The 22,013-nt window shown below is 38.3% G+C and overlaps 1 protein-coding gene across 2 annotated transcripts in view; it reads left to right on the top strand.

Moving 5' to 3' along the window:
- The first annotated feature begins 9,208 nt into the window (after positions 1-9,208).
- Positions 9,209-22,013, top strand: part of ITGAV (integrin subunit alpha V) — an 87,172-nt gene continuing 74,367 nt past the window's right edge. For both annotated transcript variants that reach the window (XM_032215592.1, XM_032215584.1), the window contains exon 1: positions 9,209-15,690. In XM_032215592.1, the coding sequence (XP_032071483.1) occupies positions 15,539-15,690 (152 nt within the window). In that variant the 5' untranslated portion in view covers positions 9,209-15,538. The remainder of the gene's footprint in view (positions 15,691-22,013) is intronic.

Genomic DNA, 22,013 nt, shown 5'->3' with positions numbered 1-22,013 from the left:
GGGAAAAGGCAACTCCTTGCCCCAAATCCAGAGAAATGTGTACTATCTTTTTTGTTGTAAGTTGATATTTGACTGTAAAAGAGAAGGTTGTAGACTAGTAAATGAAATCTTCCTGGAATTCTATTGGCTTCCTACTGGATTAAGGAAGGAAACAAAGCTGATATAATGTATAGTGAAATGGCTCTTCAAGATTGCCATTATTTTTATACTTCGTGTATAAATTATATAAATGCAAATCCAGTTTCTTCTTTGTCAGTCCTTTTCTCCCTCCAGCCCCTTTTAAGATTATTCCTCTTGGGTTTTTTGCCTTAATTTCCCAAATCTGCAGAGACTTTTGGACCTAAGCTTACATTTATTTTTTTAAGTACCACAACATATCATAGCATACCTGTTTGCAAAGGGAATATTAATGTAATTGGACATCTTCATATTTTTTCTTTAAAAAAAGTTTGGAAGAATCTTCACAACAAAAATAAATATCCAATAAGCCTATTAATGTTATTTATAGAAAATGAATTATGATGGCTCTATTTATTTTTCATTATTGTTCTTTTTTACTACATCAAACAAACTATAATGAAATATAAATACATTGATTTTTTTTCTGAAAGTGATTTAATTTTTTGACTAATAGATGAAGCTATGCATTTTTTTCAGTAATCTAAATATTCAGCTCTGTTTCTGCATATAGTAACTTATTAAGAAGCAGGTTTTCATAAATTACTAAACTGTGATTGCATCTAAAATTCTCATCTGTGATTTTGGAAGGAGTATATCAAAATTGGTAAATCACAGTATCTTGCTAAATTTGATAATGTCCTAAATCTGAAAATAAGTTCTTGAGGATAAGAATTTAGGATAAGAGAATTCTGGGTTGTAGCTAAAATCACGTCACATTTGTTGTTTTCATGAACCAAACTCTTCCTTCCAATGAGCCTTAGGATTCCTTGAAATATTGCTTGACAAGTATTTAATAGAACTATTAAAACTTCTATTGAAAAAGATCCAGATTATCAAGATGGAAATGATGTAAATGGTTTAGTGAAGTGCTTTATATTTCTAGTAAAGGAATTTACTGGAATTGACCAAGCAATTTGGTCTGTTTATTACTATGAGATGGTCCTATGGCAATGACATTTTATATTTTTTAAATTAAGAGTACCTTTCAGAGTCACACAGGAGTTTGAAACAGAATATAGCAGAAAGAGGCCATAGTTTTAAAGGGCTCCAATTCTTCTGAATCAGATTTAAATTGTGCACAGCCCTACAAATACTTCAGGTGCACCCAGAGAACCTTGATTTGCATGTGATTTGTTGACTTGTTTCTAATTAGTTTTTGTGGCATTTCAAAAGAGGTTTTCAAGTCCTAACTTTTAAGGTCAACACAGAATTGGAATTCCATCCACAAAACTTTGCTTACTACAGCAACTTTCAGTTTCTATAAAATCATGTGGATTTGATGTTTTATCAGGATTGGCTTACAGAAATATAGAAGACAGACGGAGAGAGATTAAATTGAAAAAGGTTGAAAAGTTCTTCAAAAGTCAACATTTTTGGAAAGGTAAGTGCATAGATCATTTATACATTTTGTAAGATGTCAGGATTGTAAACAATGTACTGCCTGATATAATTATTTTAGAATGCTAGAAGAAATATTAGTAAGCTCATGTTTATTATTCAAGGTGATTGAAAATGTGTCCCTATTGTTATGAACATTACACTCTTAAGTCATACATTTTTTTTAGCATAGCAAGACTTATTTATGGCCAAAGAAGTATAGGTTTATGGTGTATGCAGCAGAAACAAATACAATTATGAAGAATCAGTAGACATAGTAAATATATCGAACTTTTGTATCAGGAAACAATGTACATGATTTTTATTGTGAAACAAAAACAAAAATTCCATTGAAATATTTCCTTTTATTTTTTTATGTCTAATTTGCATCCATTTTCTGATTCTTTGTCTTACTGCTTGCTATTGGCAATTGTTGACACATGTTTATAGATATGTACATGCATGTACTACTTTGGCGCCAGTAATATTAATATAAAATATTAATATACAATATTAACGTTAATATTAAAAAGTAACTTTTAGAAGTATCATTAAAATGTATAAAAGGAAATGTTATTTATTAATACATTTACTAATATTAGTAAATAACATTTCCTTTTATACATTTTAAAAACTAACGTAATCTAGCCTAATACAAACTTAAATGTGTAATTAATCAATGTTCAGGACTCAGTCCTCACTGGGACCCTAGCATGGAAAATATCAACTTTAATTGATTGGAATCTCAATTTTGGTTAATCTCTTCACATTTCAAATGTACATTTTCCCAAAGAAAACCAATCCCACTAAAAATATAGGAGTTATGGATTACATACTTCTAGCATGCAATCTAAAGAAAAATAATGTGGCACTAAATTGGCACAAATTGCTTTCAAGGGAATATGTTTACTTTAAATTATTAATATATTATATTTGTGGCTTCAGGGGACATATGGGTGTATTGACTAAGTGGATTTTGTGGCACTAGTGAAAACAGTCATGAGAAAGTATAATGAAAGTTAGTTAAAAGTCATCTCATTTACTTGAACAGCTTACCCTATGTTAATATTGACTTATGGAACACTTCTTTTCAAAGCCATAGTATATACGTAAATCAGTTCAGATACTTTACCATGTAAAGTATCATACAGGATAAGGCAAATGTTTTCTAACTCTAGTATGTTCATAAAACTGGCTCATGTCTCCATGAAATTTATATTCCCTAAGTTAGCTCAGTGTCTGGATCTGTCTATAGTGCATACTGTATTTGCAACAAAGAAAAATGCTTTTAATAAAATATAGTAAACAACTCTACATTTTTCATATTTTCTAAGAGCTTTTTCTGTAACCAGTACAGAATCTGTGCAGAAAAATAAAAACATAACCCATGTCTTTTTCTCCTGCGGATTTTACTCCAAATGCCGTTTTACTGGTATGCACGCTGGTATGTTAATCATCTCCTTCACTTTAATTATTGCTTATTAGTCATTACACTGGAATCTAAGAAATCTAAGTCTGAGGATTTATCCCATAGATATTTGTTGCTGTTGTAACAAATGTTGTAAATAATTAATGAGCTAATGGAGAATGTGGCTTTGGATACTGAATACCTCTCCTGCTTCCATGTTATTTAAAAAAAATAGAAGGAGGAAACTTAGTGTTGCTGTTTTGCAGGGCTTCATTCCCCATTGCTAGTTTGCAAAATCTAAGCGTGCTAATTAGTATCTTAAAAAAAAAAGAAAGCAATAAGATTCCAGCTCTTAATATAAGCCTGTGGGCCTATTACTGTCTATAAGGACTCAATGCCCATCCCCATGCCTCCCAAATACTACTTGGTGATTGGTAGGCCTTTCATTAAAACAATTCATAACAGCTGCAAACATTTCATGAGGAACTTCTAATTATTATGGGCATTCTATTATGTAAATCTACAGTATTTCAGATATATTTGTGTTTTTTTTATGTATAAAGATGTATAAAATTCAGGTCAATTTTAGCTTTTGGATCATTAGCTTCACTTTCACAGAGAATTATATTGAACAAGACTTTATTATAAAAATGTTTCAGAAGGGAGTTCTGAATTCATAGAAAGCTGACTTGTATCAAATCAGTATAAGTCAATTTTGTTTAATATAGGCTACCTAATTGCTAGCAGCTATTACAAACAGGTATATTTCCTATCCATAATGTCATCGCAGACATTATTTAAAACTGCTTTAATTTTTTTTAATGGATTTGCAATAGATGCCAATAAATTCATCATAATACATTGTTTGAATATAGCAAACATGGATTAAACCAGGGATTTTAACATGCTCTGCTTAGAAAGGGCTTTATTTTGTACACTTTTAACAAATTGGTATGCATTAATTGTGGAAGGTAGGGGGAATAAATAAACTGAAAATAGTGAAGTTCATGTTTGCTACTATGTATGCAAATTAGATTTAAAATATATGGCACATTAGATAATTTCTAAGGTATTGATTCCACTGATGCAGCTTGTTCAGTGTCCAAACTCAGAGAGATGATTTATTGCTCATTTTGGATGCAAACCTAGAATATATTTTAACAGGGATAGTTTGAATAAGTATTTTCTGTTGTGCTTTATATATTTATTTTATGCATTTTTGTATTAGAATACATAGAAAAAGAAGTCTTAATCTATTATATTAAAATGAGTGGTAACTGGGTATTTACAAATCTGGATAAACATATGAATCTCTCACTATATGCTCCTGGTTTCAAAAAACCAAAAACACGTTTTCTCTGAAAGATAAATTGTTATGCAGGAATACAGTAAACCACACTCTGAAAAATATATTGATAATTCTCTTGAAAAAACAGCATTAATGATAGAAATACTGCCTATGACATATTGTTAGGCATGTTAGGCATCTTTTACGACAGAAAACTGGAAATCTACTTCAGGTTAAAAGTGAAGCCACCTCACATATTTTCTATTCATGTGAAAGTCCACATTTGGACTTGATCTCACAATTATCTATACTTTTGATATTGATTATAATAACTACTTGGTTCAGGAAAAACTACTATTTTTAGACAATTGCAGGAAAACACCTAAATGTATCTTGTGGACGTTTGGACATTTCCTGAGGGAAAATAAGCTTAAGGGTCATGAGTTCTGATACAGATCTAAAAACAGAGTCACTTTTCCGTTTAGAAGACGATGGAATTGCATGTGAGACTAATTTCTGATTCCTGTCTTTGGTGAAGTTTTGATGAATCATTTATTACTGGAATTAGAACAAGGAAATGAAAGAAAGCAGGCAATACACAATTATTTTTTCTCAGTCCAGTAAATGAATAGGAATCAAAGCAGGTGTCACAATGCAAGATAAGAGTAGAAATGTGTGGTGCTTAAATTTATGTTGTTATGGAGGGGGCTATATTTGAATGATTTGGCAGAAATCAATCTCCTCTTTTCCTGTACTGTTCAGAAATGCCACAATCCATCTACACTATATGAGCCTTTTCGTTCTTGTGCCTAATCGTAGCATGAACATGCCTAGATGACCTGTTTTTTTCTGCCATATCTTCATTATTTTGCCTTCATCATATTCCCAATCCATATCTGAAATAGCAATTTTTTCATGGGCATAATTTGACATTTCACCAACCATTCAGGGCGAAGGTCACAGTCAGATGATCCTCAGGAGGAAGTAACCCTTTAGGCTAGTAAGGTACTGTTTTGTTGGGCCATTCTACTTTGAGTATTGGAGAAGCTTGGATCTTTCAAGCTAGATGTGAGAGATTGAGAAAGTGTAGGAAATCTGGACATAAACAAACAACAGATGGCAGAGTTTGTTAGTGGCTTTTCCAATAAGTAGCAGCTCAGTCCTGGTTGCAGGAAATCTAAGACAAATTCTAAGCTTTCAAATGGTCTACCTTAATGAACTCAGTAATAAAACTCAGTAATAATAAACTACATTTTCCAAGATTTGATAGGTTTCCAATTCTTGCATTAAACATTTTTAAATAAAAATCTCTGTGGTTCTTGCTTCTTTGATGGTGCCCCGATGAAAGGTAACTCGAGATCGGGCTGATTCATATTGTAAGAATGCTGAGTTGATCCTTGGTTCAGAAATCCAGGTCATTTGGAGGAGCAGCTGACCAGTGATTGGGAGGTGTACCTAACGGTAAGAGCGAGTCTCTTTCCAGGGTGCTTCATGATGTGACACTCTCCCACTTATCACTATTGCTCTAGTCTAGACCATGGGTATCGAACTCGCCCTGTCACATTGATGTCATGATGTATCGCAACGTATTTTGCCTTTGCAGAGCTGAGGTGGGTGAGGCCTGTGCATGACACATCTGGCCTGCAGGCTGCCAGTTTAACACCTCTGCTCTAGACACCTTTGAATATGGATTTACTCTCTTTTGGGAGAGAGTTAAATCCCTGATCCACAAATAAGTTTTGATAGCTAGCCTGGACAACTGCTAGTCAAAACTCACCTAGCCCTCATTGAAGAGTGATTGTAGATGGTTTGCCTGCTGGCTGGTAATGCTTGGTGGGAGAGGAGGAAACGCCTTGAAGGAGCACCTTTCCATTGGGTATGGGACTTAATTTCCTCCACAGGTTCTTAAGATTTGGATTAGCAATCCTATCACCAAAATATGCTCAGACAGGACCTCAGAGTGCCCATCACCAATGTTTTTGCCTGCTCCCATTCTTTGGGTCTTGAATAATAGGAAATTATTGAATTAATTAACAGTACTAACTAAGCAGTCCTTGTCTCCCCTACTGATCTGATACTGCTCATCATTTATCCCCGCCTTTGCATTTGCAAATCCCGATGTGACACCCTTAAAAACTAGCTGTAAATGAAAGATGCATCAGTTAGGCTGCACAGACTAACATTGGGGGCCACATTTTGAAATATGAGAAATGTCTTCCAGAGAAATGATTAGTCACAATATTTTGCCAGAGAAATGACATTCAACATAAAGGTTGGCAGATAGTTATGCTACTTAGTTCTTTCCTTTTAAGGGCAGCTTGGCTGAGCATAATGGAAATGCTAAGTTCCAGTTATTTGGATGCCCAAATATATTTCCGGGAAATAAAAATGGTTGTCCACCCAACCTAAATTATGATCCCTAAATCATAATTTAAGAAGACAGCCCAGAGGGAAACATCTAGTGATGCTTGTATGCTCACAGGCAAAACTGAGATTACATCAGTACTTCAAGGGGGGAAAAGCCTCAATTCTCAACTTTTAAGACATGAAACTGAATTTGTATCTATCTGCCTTATGTTATCCCAACAACTCTGTGAGATGCATTGTGCTGAGAGTGACTGGCCCAGGCACCCAGTCAGCTTTCATGCCTAAAAGGGCTATAATTTAGTCTGGAATCAGTACTTTGTTTCCAAATTGTTTCGTATCTATTGTCCCATTTAAATGTACCTGCTGGATCTTCAGAAGGAAGAAACCAACAACTACAGTCCACCATGAGTTCCTCAAGAGAGTAATATTAAGATTATATAATTAATACAAAAGGCTGCTTTCTATCAGATGAATCCTGGGTCTGTCTTTCACATGATGCATGCCAATCCAAGATATTCTGTTATCAAGATTCCTACAAAGTCAGTGATTTTTTAAAAAAATCACTGGAGTAGTTGTACTGAGCTGGGCCTGCCTCTGAATGCTAATCTGGTCACAGACTTCTGTAGCTTTGTTTTTAAATAAAAAATAAAGTGAATACATTTTCATCCTTAAACATGAAATCATCTAATAAGAAACATTTGAGATTTCTGCCAATCTTGCTTCCTACTCTTTCATACCGTTTTGTTTTTCTTTTTTCCTCCCACATATTAAAAACAGAAATGGCATTTTATTAGAGAGAGAGAGAGAAAAGGAGCCGAGGTGGTGCAGTGGTTAAATGCAGCACTGCAGGCTACTTCAGCTGACTGCAGTTCTGCAGTTCGGCTGTTCAAATCTCACCAGCTCAGGGTTGACTCAGCCTTCCATCCTTCCGAGGTGGGTAAAATGAGGACCCGGATTGTTGTTGGGGGCAATATGCTGACTCTGTAAACCGCTTAGAGAGGGCTGGAAGCCCTATGAAGCGGTACATAAGTCTAACTGCTATTGCTATTGCTAAAAGAAATGGCAGTAACCACTGAGAGTTTTTGTCAGGGTTTTTAATGTATTTATTGTCAACATTCTTCTTGTTGAGTTAGTTTATACAGTAGTGTGAAGAATCATGTAATGATGATTATGTGCCATCAATGGTGTTGACTCTTAGCAACCAGGCAGATTTTCTCCATGTTTTGTCCCTAATCTGGTTGATCAGGTCTTCCAATGTTGCATTCATTTGCCAGTGTAATTAAGTCCATCCAACTTGCTACAGTAGTGGTTGTCCTGTTCTCTTTCTTTCTACCTTTCTTAGCATTAGAGTCTTTTCTAAGGAACTAGGTATTCACCTAATAACAGAATCTTTTCTGAGGAACTAGGTACTCCCCTAATGTGTCCAAAGTAGGATAATCTGACCCTGGTTATTTGTGCCTCAAGTGAGAACTCTGGATTGATTTGTTTGACTGATCCATTTGTTGGTGGTCTTGGCTATCTAAGGTTTCAGAAGACTTCAATGTTATTTCTGTCCTACTTTTGTAAGATGGAATCCATTAAGGCCCAACATTCATTTTCATAGTATGTCACAGGGAATATCATGGTTTACACTATTTTGATCTTTATAGGTATAGACACATCATAGTATCTGAAACTATTTTCCAAGGCCTTCAAGACTGCTTTACTAAATCTAGTCTGCAACATATTTCTTGACTGCTTCTTCCTTTATTGTTGATAATTGATCCTAAAAGCCAAAAGCTAGCTACCATTTTGATATCTTCATTGACAATTTTAAGGCTTGTTATTTTACCTGTTGCCATATATATGAGGACAATGAAATGTTTTTGCTACAATTATTCCCAACTATACAAAGCAACACCATTTCTGGGTTATCTTCCGAGTGAAAGTCTCAAATCCTAACCCATGTCAATTAATTGAGGCCTAAGTGACTGATGGACCCACTGGGGTGCCAAAGGAATTTGGAAATTGTTCCTGAACTTTTGCTATACAGCCCTACTGAGGCCATGGCAACTGCATAATGAGGTGACAGAGACCTTGGAAATATTGTGCCTCTGCAATCTGTTTTGGTCTATCTCCCAACATTCCCTGTGGTTTACAGAGGATCAATCACCAGTTGCAGCTGCTATTAAGCCTACCTCGTAGCAGTGAGAATGACATCAAACAGCCCTGTTTAGGGTTGCCCAATCTTTTCTGGATAAAGGGACTTTGAAATTCATCTTCAGGGTCATGCTGAGAAATTTGCAGTACACCTGGCAAATAAAATGGCTTGGATCTGTTCTCAGTTGGAGGTCAAGCATGTAATTACTTTGGAGATTCCTGGGGAAGAGATAACACTGAACAGCTTGATCTGGTTGGATCAAAGAAAGTAGACAGGGTCCTCCGGACTATAACCATGTTAAAATATGATTTAGATTCATGCCCCTCCTGGATGGTCAAGACCAGTGTTTCTCAACCTTGGCTACTTGAAGATGTCCGGACTTCAACTCCCAGAATTCGCTGGCTGGGGAATTCTGGGAGTTGAAGTCCGGACATCTTCAAGTTGCCAAGGTTGAGAAACACTGGTCAAGACAACCTGGGAGGTGACCTGGATAGGTCTTAGTGAAGGTTAATTCATCTTTGAGATGGAATATTTCCAGCATCATTTAAAGAAGTCCCGGTGCACCCTCCTCTCAAGCCATTGCTAGACCTTTCCATTCAGTCTCCTACCTCCCCATTTCAACCACCAAGATGTTTGGAAAGGTGCTTGCGCTGCAGCTTCATAAGATCCTTGGTAAAGTGGTTTATCTGGACCCTTTTTGTCAGGTTCAAGGCCCAATAAGGGACAGAAAGAGCATCAGTCATGCTTTTGGATATTAAGCCTGGTGGCCCCTGTCAATTGGGAAACAGAATACAGAACAAATATAAATATCTCAGCACATTTTATTTATTGTTGGGAAGGAGATTCCAACCATGTTGCCTCCTCATTTTGTAGCCATGCTCAGCCACAGAGCAAATTACACTAGAAATGTGATTTTTACAACTACTTTTCTGTGATATAAAATTGACTGCTCACAAGAACTGTACTTAACCACAAACTGTTTTTGTCTGTCCAGACTGAAACAGGTATTACTAATATTTTGTTAGTCACTTACCTGTCAGATTTAGTTAATCACTCCACAAATCCAGGCAGCACGACAAGCGTTAATTTAGACATAGGAGCAAAGGAATAGAAGTAAATTATTATCCTGTTTGTCTAGACAGGAGTGTGCAATTTCCTTCAATTTGAGGGACACACCAGGTTTTGCATGGCCTGGCAAGGGCTACATTCTAAGTGACTCTGGAAGGAATGGAAGAGGGGGGAAAAACTGGTACTTTACACATCTTTAAAGGCTGAAGGCAACATGTTTGCTTCTTATCCACCACCGCCCAAACTCACTAAATACAATAATATACTGTAGCCAAAAATCTCTGGTTTCCCACAATGTGAGGGTTTTTAGGAATAGCAAGAGTGGTTGGTGAGCTGCATAGACCACAACCAATCCCATTTTTTTCCATTCCAGGCTTGGGATCATTCTTCATTAGACACAAATTCTCAGCAGTGGCAAAAATAAAGGAATTACTGGCCTCAATTGGGGTAGTTCAGGTGACTACCTATAATAGCTACCAATTTCTTTGCCCAAAAACCAATTCAACGTTTACTTTTTTAGAAACAAAAGTTCTTCAGTTAGGTTATGTCCCATTAGGATATACTGGCAGTGTTTGCCATACTTAAATGTAGTAACTTTTAAGACGTGATTCAAACAATTCACTAAGCTATTATGAAAAGATTTGGGGATTATGGTTAGAGGTCATTTTTGGCAGTTTCAAATGTAGAAAAAATACCTGATAAAATATTGGGGGGAAAATAAACTGTTCTGAGATTTCAACATATTTCTTATTACTCTAATTGTTTTCATATATTGTGGTGAGTCAAAATGTCTTTACTGGCTTTTATTTAACGTATGAACCCAACCAAATGCAATTTCAATAAAAACATGATTTAAGCAAGTCATTGCTTACAATCAGGAAATGTAGACTAAGAGTTTTAAAATATTAGGTTGGGCAGACATACCCGCACGGAAATGTCTGTCTCAAACCCAAACAGACGGCTAGAATATTTTTAGTAAGTATAAGGAGTCCATACAGTAACAGTTCTATTATTTCTTTTCCAGGATAATGGTGACTAAGTTGGGTGGGAGATGAGTGGGAAGTGGTTTCACTGACTCAGCAAACAACTGCTTTAATGAAATCAGCTGCTTGTGACAAGTATCAAAAGATAAGTAACGTTGGGAAAATAATGTTGGAAAGAAAACCCGGCAAGAAAAAACAATATAGTAAACTTTTCTGGGAGAGGTGAAGAAAACTAATCTGTCAGTACTTAAAAACTTTTCAAATCTAGTAGGGTGCTGAACAAATTGTACAAATAAGCAGCTGCTTGACAAAGAACTACAGTAGTTTAAACTGAAAGTAAATTCCCCAAAACACAGCCTTCTCACAAAGTCTGATGCAGATTTAAACAGGTGCAAGACCATCACAACACTATTGGCCAGAGACTTTTCTTTGGGGCTTAATGGAAACAAATAAAAGGAAACATCTTATGGAACTTTCCTTTTATGTATGATAATAGAAGTGAAACTTTTATATGCACAAAGGCTGAAGGATCTACAAATTACCTACAATGGAAGAATGGATAATGAAGTTGATGGAATTGGCGTAGATGGTGAAATTGACAGTTTTAATAAGGACAAGACCTTGAATAATTTTGTTTCTTCTGGGAAACCATTTTTGGATTTGATTTAGGAGTATATGAGACTATAGAAATAATATAGACAAATATTAACCTTAGGATAAGAGTCAGATGTATTTTTATTCATATCTACCTAAGGAAGTCAAGAGTCATTTTCCTTTTTTCTTTTTGCATCTCTATTTTCTTTTTTTCTTTCAGAAACATTTTCTTTCTTGTCAGTTTATATTTTAACCTTTTGTTTTTGAAGATCAAAAAAGTTTAAAAGATCACTGTGGCACAGCTCTCAACTCACGTTTATTCAAGTTTATAAATATTTTATTTTTTTCATTCTGTTGCAAGCAATGTAATTCCTCCTTTTCTAGATTTACTGTCACCTGGGACTTTTCCTGAAGCTATTGAACATGCTACAGTGTGCAAACATATAACCTGATTTCCTTAAATAAAAGGACTCCTAGTATTTAATGCTTCAGAGATTGCCTAGCACTGAATCTGCTGCAAAGATGACAGCATTTGCTTTTTACTCAAATTCCTAATATCACCACAAGAGTTGCAAAACTTTTTTTCAACTGCCATCGCTCTGCACAGGAAAACCTACTCTTAATTTTAGGATTTTCTAAATACATAACATTTTCTTATACATATTAACACAAGCAATATACATAGACATCTCATTTAAAAGTCTAGGTATTTAGTCTCCTTCTTCCTCCTATTTTCAACACAATAATCCTGTGGGATGAATTGGGCTGAGAAAAAGTGACTCGCCCAAGGTCATTCAGCTGGCTTTCATGCCAGGCATAGGGCTACCTAGCCATTGTTAGTACATACCTAGCAAAGGAAGCCTACCACTCCTCTCAGTAATTGGTGTCTAACAATAAATTGCATTGATTGCTAAGCCTATTTCTTCTAGAATTCAATATCCTGCTTTCCTGTAATTCAATTTAATTATTCCTTGTTCTGAACTCTGGAATGAGAAACAAAAAAAATTGATCTGTTTTCTCTGTGATAACTTCTAAATGATTTGAAGAATGCTGTCATATGTCCCTAACCCCCAGTCTATGGCATACATTAAAGTGTAGTGCACAATACTTCAGATGGAGTGTATCCCAAGGAGGATAAAGAGATTTGGGGAAAAATACTTCTGTTGATGCAGCATAAAATTGCATCTTCCTTTTGTTTTTTGCAAGGCCATCACACTGCTGATTTATATTCAGTTTGATATTGTTTGAAAACTCAGTTGGAGTGTCCATCACTCAAGTGCTGAAAAGCACATATAATTTCATTTGTTATGCTATCCTCTTGTTCCTGAGGAGCTCAAGAGTTCTTCCCTTCCCTTTATCTTTATCTCTGTCCTATGAGATACTGATAGTTGTCATTGTGCTAAAGCAGTTTGTTTAATTATAGATAATCCAATCAAACCACTTATAATTAGCCAATGACTAGCTCAAGGTAAGGTTTATAGAGCTAAATAATGATTTGCAATCAGAGCTTCATACTCCGAACCAGTATTGGTTCGTGTGATTGGCTCATGTCAGTATGTGATGACCAATACATAGGAAATGTTCAACAACAATAACAAAAAAACAAACCCAAAACCCACACCATTTCACCTCAAGCCCTATTTCCACACACTGCATTGTAACTCCAAAATTATTTCACTGGGTATTATTGGAATTACCATCCAAAACATATAGAGAATGCAAAGTTGAATAAATGCATTTATTTAAATTTAAAGGGTCCTCATTCAAATGAAACTTATGGCCCAGTACTAAAGAAGTGAATTGGGAGGTGTATAGACTAGAGGTCAAGGAAGCAAAGCACATTCCCATCAAGTAGAAAATCACTGGCATTTCCAGTTAAATGAACTTTATGTAATTGATAGGGGGGGGGGGAAAGATTTTTGCCAGTTTTATCCAAAGTTGCAGTCCGTCAAAATAGGCAATATTGAAAGGAATGACTGGCCTGCGCTATAGCAGTTTCCTGTGTTGAGTGAGAAGTACCCTATTTCCCCAAATATAAGACCTTCCCCAGATAATAAACCCAATTGGGCTTTTGAGCACGAGCTAAAATAAGCCCTGTCCTAAGATATTTAAACACATGCAGCCAGTCCACAATTCCCAAGGGGGAGGGGGGGAACATGCCCCACATGCGCCTGCCATCCATGTGGAACAGCTTCTTGGACACCGTTCCCACAAACTCTAGCTACCGCACCCCTTCTCTTAGTGGCCGCCACAAAAAGAGGAGCAGGCCCAGCATGAGCGTGCCAGAAACAGACACAGAACGTCCGGCCCTCTCTGGACCAGCTGAGCCGCAGGCCAAGGTTAAGGGGCCTCCTGCACCTCAAAAATAAGACCTCCCCAAAATAAGACCCTGTCTTATTTTCAGGAAAACACGGTACATTCCACTGAACATTGAATTTATTTAGATGAGTTCTCAGGAAAGTATGATTAAAACAATCCCTATGTTCTCACTTATCTCAAAGAAAGGAAGCATATGTGGGGTAGTCGCGTGGCCTTGGGTTGGAGATAATAGGATGGCCTTTTTGACCCTAAGTACACATCACATTTCCTAGCAAACTGTGCAAAAGAGTGCCTTGCTAATAATTGTATTTTCAGTTTCAACTTTGACTTCAGCAAATATAAAAACAACCTTCATCAAGCTACAAGAATAATTTGCTATGGAAAATTATGCACAACAGGGAGCTCACCAGAACAAAACTAATTACAAAAAAAAAGGTCTAAAACACCTTGAAAAAGCACCTTTGGGGACTCCATAGACGTCTACGCAACTTTCTTCTTTTTGGCCCCACTTACTGGCCTCTTTAAATATTTAAGCCACCAATGAAGAGTCGTCCGTTTTATCACTCACCCTTGGTTTTTTTTTGGGGGGGGGTTGAGGGGGGAATCACAGCCCTGAATAATTTATCGAAGACCTCGATTAAACCCGACTTGTCGCGTCACGAAAAGGAACTCACCAAAGTAGGAAGGCAGAGGTGACCTTTATATTTCCTGGAGGGTTTTGCAATTCGCCTCCCCGCGTATGCCTTGGCACACGTCGAGGTCGCATGGAAAGGGCAGGGTTGGAGAAATAAGCAAACCCCAGGAGAGACTCATCGTCCCCAAGGCACTTCGAAGGACGATGAGACATCCACGAACTCCCTCCCCCCGTCGGTGGGCGGGCTGAAATCGAGCGCACAGCGTTTCTCCCCCCACTTCACATCTCCCCATTCCGACCACCCTGGGACTCCACAGCCCAGTCAATTCAGCATGTCCGCTTTCCAGACGGGCAGCCGCCTGGTTGCTCCGCGCATGCTTAGTTCGCGCTCAGAATCCTGCTCTTCCAATTCCCAAGTCCTGCAAGGCTCCGTTCGCACGTACACCGAATTATTATAAGTGTATCCTATTAATATAGCATTGTTTAAAAGCGCGCAGCTCTCGGCCCAGCCATCCTGGAGACTTCCTCCAGCCTCCTAACACCCGGAGTGTATATATTATACATGTATGCATGCATACATACAAGCACTTCAGGGTGACCCCAGCCGGCTCTCCCCCTCCCTCCCCCTCCAGCCCTCTGGCACCAGCGCTCGCCCGTCCCCTTTCAGCGGCCACAGAGCCCGCGACGCGACGCCTTTCGTTCCTCCGCTTTCTTTTCGCCCTCCTCCTTCTCTTTTTGGGAAAAAAAAAAAAACACGAAGGGGGCGGATCGACCGCGTTTCAGGGCTGGCGACGGCGGCGGTTGCTGCTGATTTCTCCGCCCACGTCCTCCTACCCGTCCAGGGGAAGAAAAAAACAACAGGGAAGAAAACAAAAAAGGAAGTGCTTGAGGCCGGCTGACGAGCTGGGCTGGGAGTATTTTGCAGTCCGTCAGAGAGGACGTCGGGCGGCTTGGTGGTTTTTGTTTTCCCTTCCCTCCGCCGGCTCTGCTCGGCGTTGCCACGGCCGCTTTCTCCTCCGCCGCTGGGCATCGGATAGACAGAGGGGGAGGCGGCGGCGGGCAATCAGAAATCCGGGAAGATCCGCCCCTCTCTCACACGTACTCTCTGTCTCTCTCTTACACACACACACATACACACACACCCTCCCAGGGGCATCAGCTGGGCATTCCTGGGCTCACCATGGTCGCGCTCTATCTGCTCTTCTTCGCCGGTCGCCTGGTAGCGCCGGGGGGCGCCTTCAACCTGGACGCGGAGAGCCCGACTGTATACTCGGGCTCCGACGGCAGTTACTTCGGCTTCGCGGTGGATTTCTTCGCCCCCGACCGTTCCTCGTAAGTCTCTTCTCTTGCCAGGCGCGTCCCTTGCAAAGCGCCGCTGCAAACGCTAAAAAATAAAAAATAAATAAAAAAATCTCCGCCGCTTCCCATATAATTTTTAGTCTATTATATAGAGAGCTAGGAAACGTTTGGGTGAAATCCCAGGAAAGTTCTTTAAGGGAACTGAACTGGATCCGCTTCGGTCCCTCTTTTGAGCGCTTGGATAGGATCTACCTTTGAAAGGAATTGCCGGGCGATTTAGATTAGCAAGGGTCGAAAGGGAAAATCAGATGTAGATTATTATTATTATTATTTTACCATTTGCCATTACGACTCCCAATGGACCCAAAATTTGTGTCGTTGGGTGAGAAATTGTTTAAAGTGGATTTGCTACATTTTGCTAATGGTGCAGTTCTTACATTAATTGCACTGTCGTTAAGTGAATCGGCTTTCCAGTGGACTTTCCTTTCCAGAAGGGCAGTAAAAGAGGATCACATGACTCTGGGAACACTGCAAAGGTCATAAATGTGAGTCAGCTGTCAAGCATCCGAATGTAAATCATATGACCACGAGGATGCTGCGACGGTCATAAGTGTGAAAAATGGTCATGACTCACTTTTTTTCCAGTGCCGTTGTAACTTTAAATGGTCACTAAATGAACTGTTGTAAATCGAGGACTACCTGCATTCTCCTGAGACCAAGCACCCTCCTTGTCAAACCAGATTAACCTTTGTTTCATTAAGATCTTTTGCCTACATTTTGAACATATTTCAGCCTGTTTGAAAGGGAAGGTAAAGTACTGTAATCCCACCGATTTCAATGGAGTTTACTCCCAGGTAAATGCTAGGGGAATGCAGGCTTCCCTTCCCCTTATGGAGAAGCAGAAATAAGAGGATTTGATAAAATCCAAATACACTTTGTAGATTGAAGTCTTCTTATCCAGTCCGTAGAACAAATAGTCTTTGTAGTTGGGAAAGATAGCTGTGCTTAGGTGAAGAGTGATTGGATGCTGTAAAACACGTAGAAGATGTGGCTAATGTTTTGCTCTACCGACTTAAGGACTTACATTCAAAAGCACTTTTTATTCATAATAATTTGTATACAATTTACTGTATGCTCTGAGATGTGACGACAAATCCTAAAGTACCAGATGCTTAGTTTTGAAAAAGAAAACAACACTGTGTATATCTGAGGCTAGGACAGTATTGCAATTACTGTACATTGAATGATTCACTGGTTTGATGAAATAATAATACATTTTGTGCTTCATTGTAAAGGGGGGGGGCAATAAGCTCCCAAACAAGGAAAAATAAAAAAGGCCTTTGAAAATAAAAATAATACTCCATGAATAGAACTGTTTCTCAGCAATGCTTCTTTGAATATTTGAACCTTTGACAGGAATCATGTGTAAACATATAAAAAACCTCTTTCAGTTTATAAAGCTGGTGCCTCACTGAACATTGTTTTTACTCAAAGCACTCTCAATCCAGTAAATTCTAATTTATTTGACAGTGCTTCATTTTGATTATGGTGGCAAAAAGTTCAAAGTAATGGAAAAGTGGGGAAGATGATGCCCCAGGAAAAATTGAGATATTTTCCTTAGGCTTCTGTTTCCATAATTACTGATAACTTCTTATGCCCCTTGGAATATTTTTTTTTATTAGAATAGAATTTCTTACTAGTTCAGTGTTTGAAGTGAAGATTTTAACTATGAGTACCGGTAATATTTTGAGTGTAATTATGTTTCTGTGTGCAATGACTATATTTGCTGATATGGTCATACAATACGATTTGCTGTCCAATATCCTCCCCCCTCCCCCATAAATATCCTAGGAGTAACTTTTAGCCTCAAGCTGCATTTCTAAGACTTTTTCCTGGCTGTTGAGTCCAAGTACAGTATTTGAGTCAGAAAACAAACAAACAGCAGAAACAGCCCAACAATGATTGTTTCCATTGCTGAGTCCTATCCTGCCTGTGCTTTAACTCATGCAGTCACCTGACTTCTCTCCATGGCAATAAATGACAAAGCCAGGGGTGGGTTCCTGCCAGTTCTAACCTCTTCTATGGAAGAGGTTCCACAAATCTACAGTGCCATTTAGAACCGGTTCCAGCTCCCTCCCCCCGCCCATATGCACATCATCAAGATGAAGAGCGAGAGGAGGAATTCTGGGAGTTGAAGTCCACAAGTCTTAAAGTTGTCAAGTTTGAACACCCCTGGTTTTTTTCTAAAGGGTTATGGATGCAAGGGTCTTGTAACTTGACAGCTTTAAGACTTGCGTGCTTCAATGCCACAGTTCCTGAGCCAACATTTTGGTTGCTAAGCAAGAGCGTTGTTAAGTGAGTTTCACCACATTTTACAAGTTGGCCACGCCCACCCAGTCACATGGCCAGCAAGCCACTCCCACAAAGCAGGCCACATTTACAGAAGAGGTTCTAAAAAAATTTGAAACCCACCACTGGACAAAGCTTATACCTTAAGCTTCCCCAGGACCTTGACAGAATAACAAGAAGCTACTATTTATCCACCTTATTCATGGGTTGGGAATGGGATGTAGAGATATAGCAGAAAAAAAATATGTTACCAGTCATATTTGTGCCATTACTAGATGGAAGTGGGGAAAAGTCTTAAGTGCAATATTATATTTAAATCCTACTGCTCCTAGGGGATTTATCTTTGTTTTATATATTTTCAGAAAATACTGTTGGAACATTAAAAAGAAAAACACTGAGATACATGACTTGTACTTGTACTTGACGCCTCTTCACCCTTCGTGGGTATAGGCGACTTCCATGGAAATTTGGCGCCACTGTTTTCGGTCCTGGGCTAGGGTTGTCAGGTGGTGCAGCCAGTCGCTATTATATGATTTTCGGCTAAGATTGAATGGGTGCATGACTATATCTTCGGCTTTCCGTTTGAAGTGACGCAGAGTGGTTAGCCGAACACCTCCTTTTGGCCGTTTCCAGGTCGGACCAGGCTCTGCAAGCAGGGAAATTTTTGGGATTCGATTTTCTGGCATTCTCAATGTATGGCCTAGCCAGCGCCAGCGTCTAAGTTCTATAATGGCAGATACATTTTCATTGATATCACATCTTCGGCGGATTTCAGCATTGGATATTCTTTCAGAGTACTTGATTTTCGTAAGTCTTGAGATACATGAACCATGAATCCAATCCCTATCTATGGAGACTCTTAATCATCCAAAGCCATGGATGTCCCAAGCTTGCTTATTCCCCAGAAGGCAACTGGACTTTCTTGGGATTTCCTTTGATAGATTAAAATCAACATTTTATCATCTCTCGATAACTAGGCCTCTGTTCAAACATACATTGATATCAGAAATAAGTGCTAGGTTCTCACATAATAAGCTGTGATTCACAGAATCAAGCAAAATTAGTCTGGCTCATCGAGCACTTAGCCATAAACAGTTGGTTGATAAACCAAAATGGCTAAGTTCAGACAATCCAGTGAACTACTATGTTGCTGGTTTTTTATTAAGTGTTGAATGTATGTTTTACCGACAAAGAAATAAAGGGAGACTAGTATAGATCTTTTTCAAGCTATTTAGCTCTCATCAATTAGCCATACCCTTCTGGGATTCGAACCCTGGCTACTTACATATTAGGTAGATGTATTAACCTCTAGGCCACAGGCTCTCCTCCCTTTGTCACTTATACCAGGGGAAAGATTAATTGTTTTTTGGGTCAGGGCAACCTGGTCAACCCAGTTATGGTATGGAGCATTCTGCTTCCATTTTATTTTTATCTTTTTATTTAGTATTATATCTTTATTCAGGCAGCATACCAGAAGTAGTAATAAATGAATTAGGGAACTAAGCTGAGTCCACTGAAAACCTTTCCCAGGTTGTTTTAAGTTAGGCTATCACCACTTTAGGATACAATCATATTGCCAGTCTTTAATGTTCATCTCTTAAAGGAACTGAGCCAAAATATTCTGCTCCCTAAGATATAGGAAAGCACAGTCCCCATTTACATAATCCAAAAAATCTGGAAGGTGAATCTTTGGTGCTAACAAAAAAATACCCCCCCCCCTTTATATCTGGATAAATGGTAAGAGCCCTGGGAGAGAAATACTAGCTAGCTACCATTTCTGTGTTAATCTTACTGAGCCTAATGATGTGGTGACTCTTGTCACAGATCCAGTTGGCTTATTTATGTAAAGTGGTGTCAAAGGAAGGGATCGGCTTTTTCCTCCAGAAGCAGAAAATGTCTGCCCCCTGCTCTTGTTCCTGGTGGTAGAAATATAATTACAAATGAAGTAATTAACCAGTGCCTTCACTGGTAGTTCCGACGTGCTCTGAGATGAGCTGTCCAATCGCTTTCATTGGTCATGTTCGAATGCCTTTGCTTCTTTCCCAAGTCTAGAGAGAGCTCAAAAGATGTAGATGTAGATGTAGATAGATGTAGATAAATTTATTTATAGGCCGCCCTTTTCCCTGAGGGGACTCAGGGCGGCTTACAACGTATAGGGAAGGGAGTACACACAATGACATATAAAAACAGTACATAATTAAAAATAGAAGCAACATTCATTCATCATTCGGGAGGGGACGGATTATAATCTTTAACCCCAGGCCTGACGGGATAGCCAGATCTTGAGGGCTGTGCGGAAGGTCTGGAGGGTGGTGAGGGTACGAATCTCCACGGGGAGATCGTTCCAAAGGGTCGGAGCTACTACTGAAAAGGCTCTCCTCCACGTAGTTGCCAGTCGACACTGACTGGCGGATGGAACTCGGAGGAGGCCTAATCTGTGTGATCTAATAGGTCGCAAGGAGGTAATTGGCAGGAGGCGGTCTAAAAGCTTGCATGCTGTTCTAACAAAGGCATGCCTAATGGGGAAAAAAAAAATATCTGAAGGCTTTGCTGTTTCATTCCAGGGTAACATTTTTTTGTTGTTTAATTTTGGCAGCCAGATTAATTGAGGTAACCTGGTCAATATTTTCTACCTAACTTTCGACATGACGCCTCTAAACATAGGGATTCCGTGGTGATTATTGTAGAAACCTTGTATTGTGAAAGGGTTTAAAACAGTGTTTCTCAACCTTGGTAACTTGAAGATGTCTGGATTTCAACTCCCAGAATTCCCCAGCCAGCGATTAAAAGCTGTAAAGACCAGCAACCCCATTGTGGGGGGAATGGGGCCATATCTATATATTGTATATCACCCGGACTTACATTTCTATGAGATGGCAGCGTATAAACAAACAAACAAATAAAATATCTAGCCCTTGAATGCACTTTGTTTGGCCTCAGAAATTGTGTTTCCAAATCAAAAGAGTAGAATTCTTTATTATTTGCAGCAGGAAATGGAAAAAGAGAAATGTGTAAATGACCACATAAGTTAGCCAAACCTTTAAAGACCTTTAAAAAAATCATTGAAAAATCCATAAAACTATGGAAAACGATAGCTGGACATTTCTGCCTCCATCCAGTAGTGAAGTGACATCATGTTGGTTGCTATAGCATTTAACATTGAGTACTGTAGTTTGCCCCCTAACTATTAAATAGCTAACTGCTTCTGTTCCATTCTGATTGTTTCTTGTTTTATTTATCAAACTAGTTTTACTGCTAACTACCCAAGAACTCCAGGCAGCATAACTACAATATATGTAAAACATTTAGAAATATGAGTATCTGATGATCTGGAATGTTATATAATTAAATAAGTATTTATTTATGAAAATCCTTGTTTCATTTTTCTGAAACACATTTATTTGAAATGGCTTACAAAGCATCACAGTGCATCATTAAATTGTTTAAAATACAACTGCAACTGTATAATAAACCTAGTGAGAGCATTATTATGGTATAAAATCTCATTAAAGTCAATTAAGGCTATATTCCTCTTTGAGGTGAATCTCAATTACTATATTCAAGATTATAAACCAGTAATGGATTCTACCCTAATCTGAACACTATTAAAATACTGTGGGTTTATCTTCTCAGTAGGTTTTCATCGGTTTACGTTATAAAATTATGTATACAGGTACTCCTCGACTTGTAACACTTGGTATAGTGACAACAGCATTGAAAAAGTGACTTATGACCATTTTTCACGTGACCATTGCAACATCAACATGGTCATGTGTTCAAAATTCAGATGTTTGGCAACTCTTTCATATTTATGATGGTTGCAGTGCCCCAAGACTGTGTGAACGACTTTCTGACTAGCTAAGTCAATGCGGAAGCCAGATTCACTTAACAACAATGTTACTAACTTAACAACTGCAGTGATTCGCTTACCAAGTGTGACAAGAAAGTTCGTAAAACGGGCTTAATTTTCTTAAGAAACATCTTACTTACCAACAGAAATTATGGGT

The sequence above is a fragment of the Thamnophis elegans genome, chromosome 1 (assembly GCF_009769535.1).
Source record: "Thamnophis elegans isolate rThaEle1 chromosome 1, rThaEle1.pri, whole genome shotgun sequence".
Taxonomy (NCBI): Eukaryota; Metazoa; Chordata; class Lepidosauria; order Squamata; family Colubridae; genus Thamnophis; species Thamnophis elegans.
Note: the sequence above shows the minus strand (reverse complement) of the source record. Positions and strands in the feature narration are given on the sequence as shown.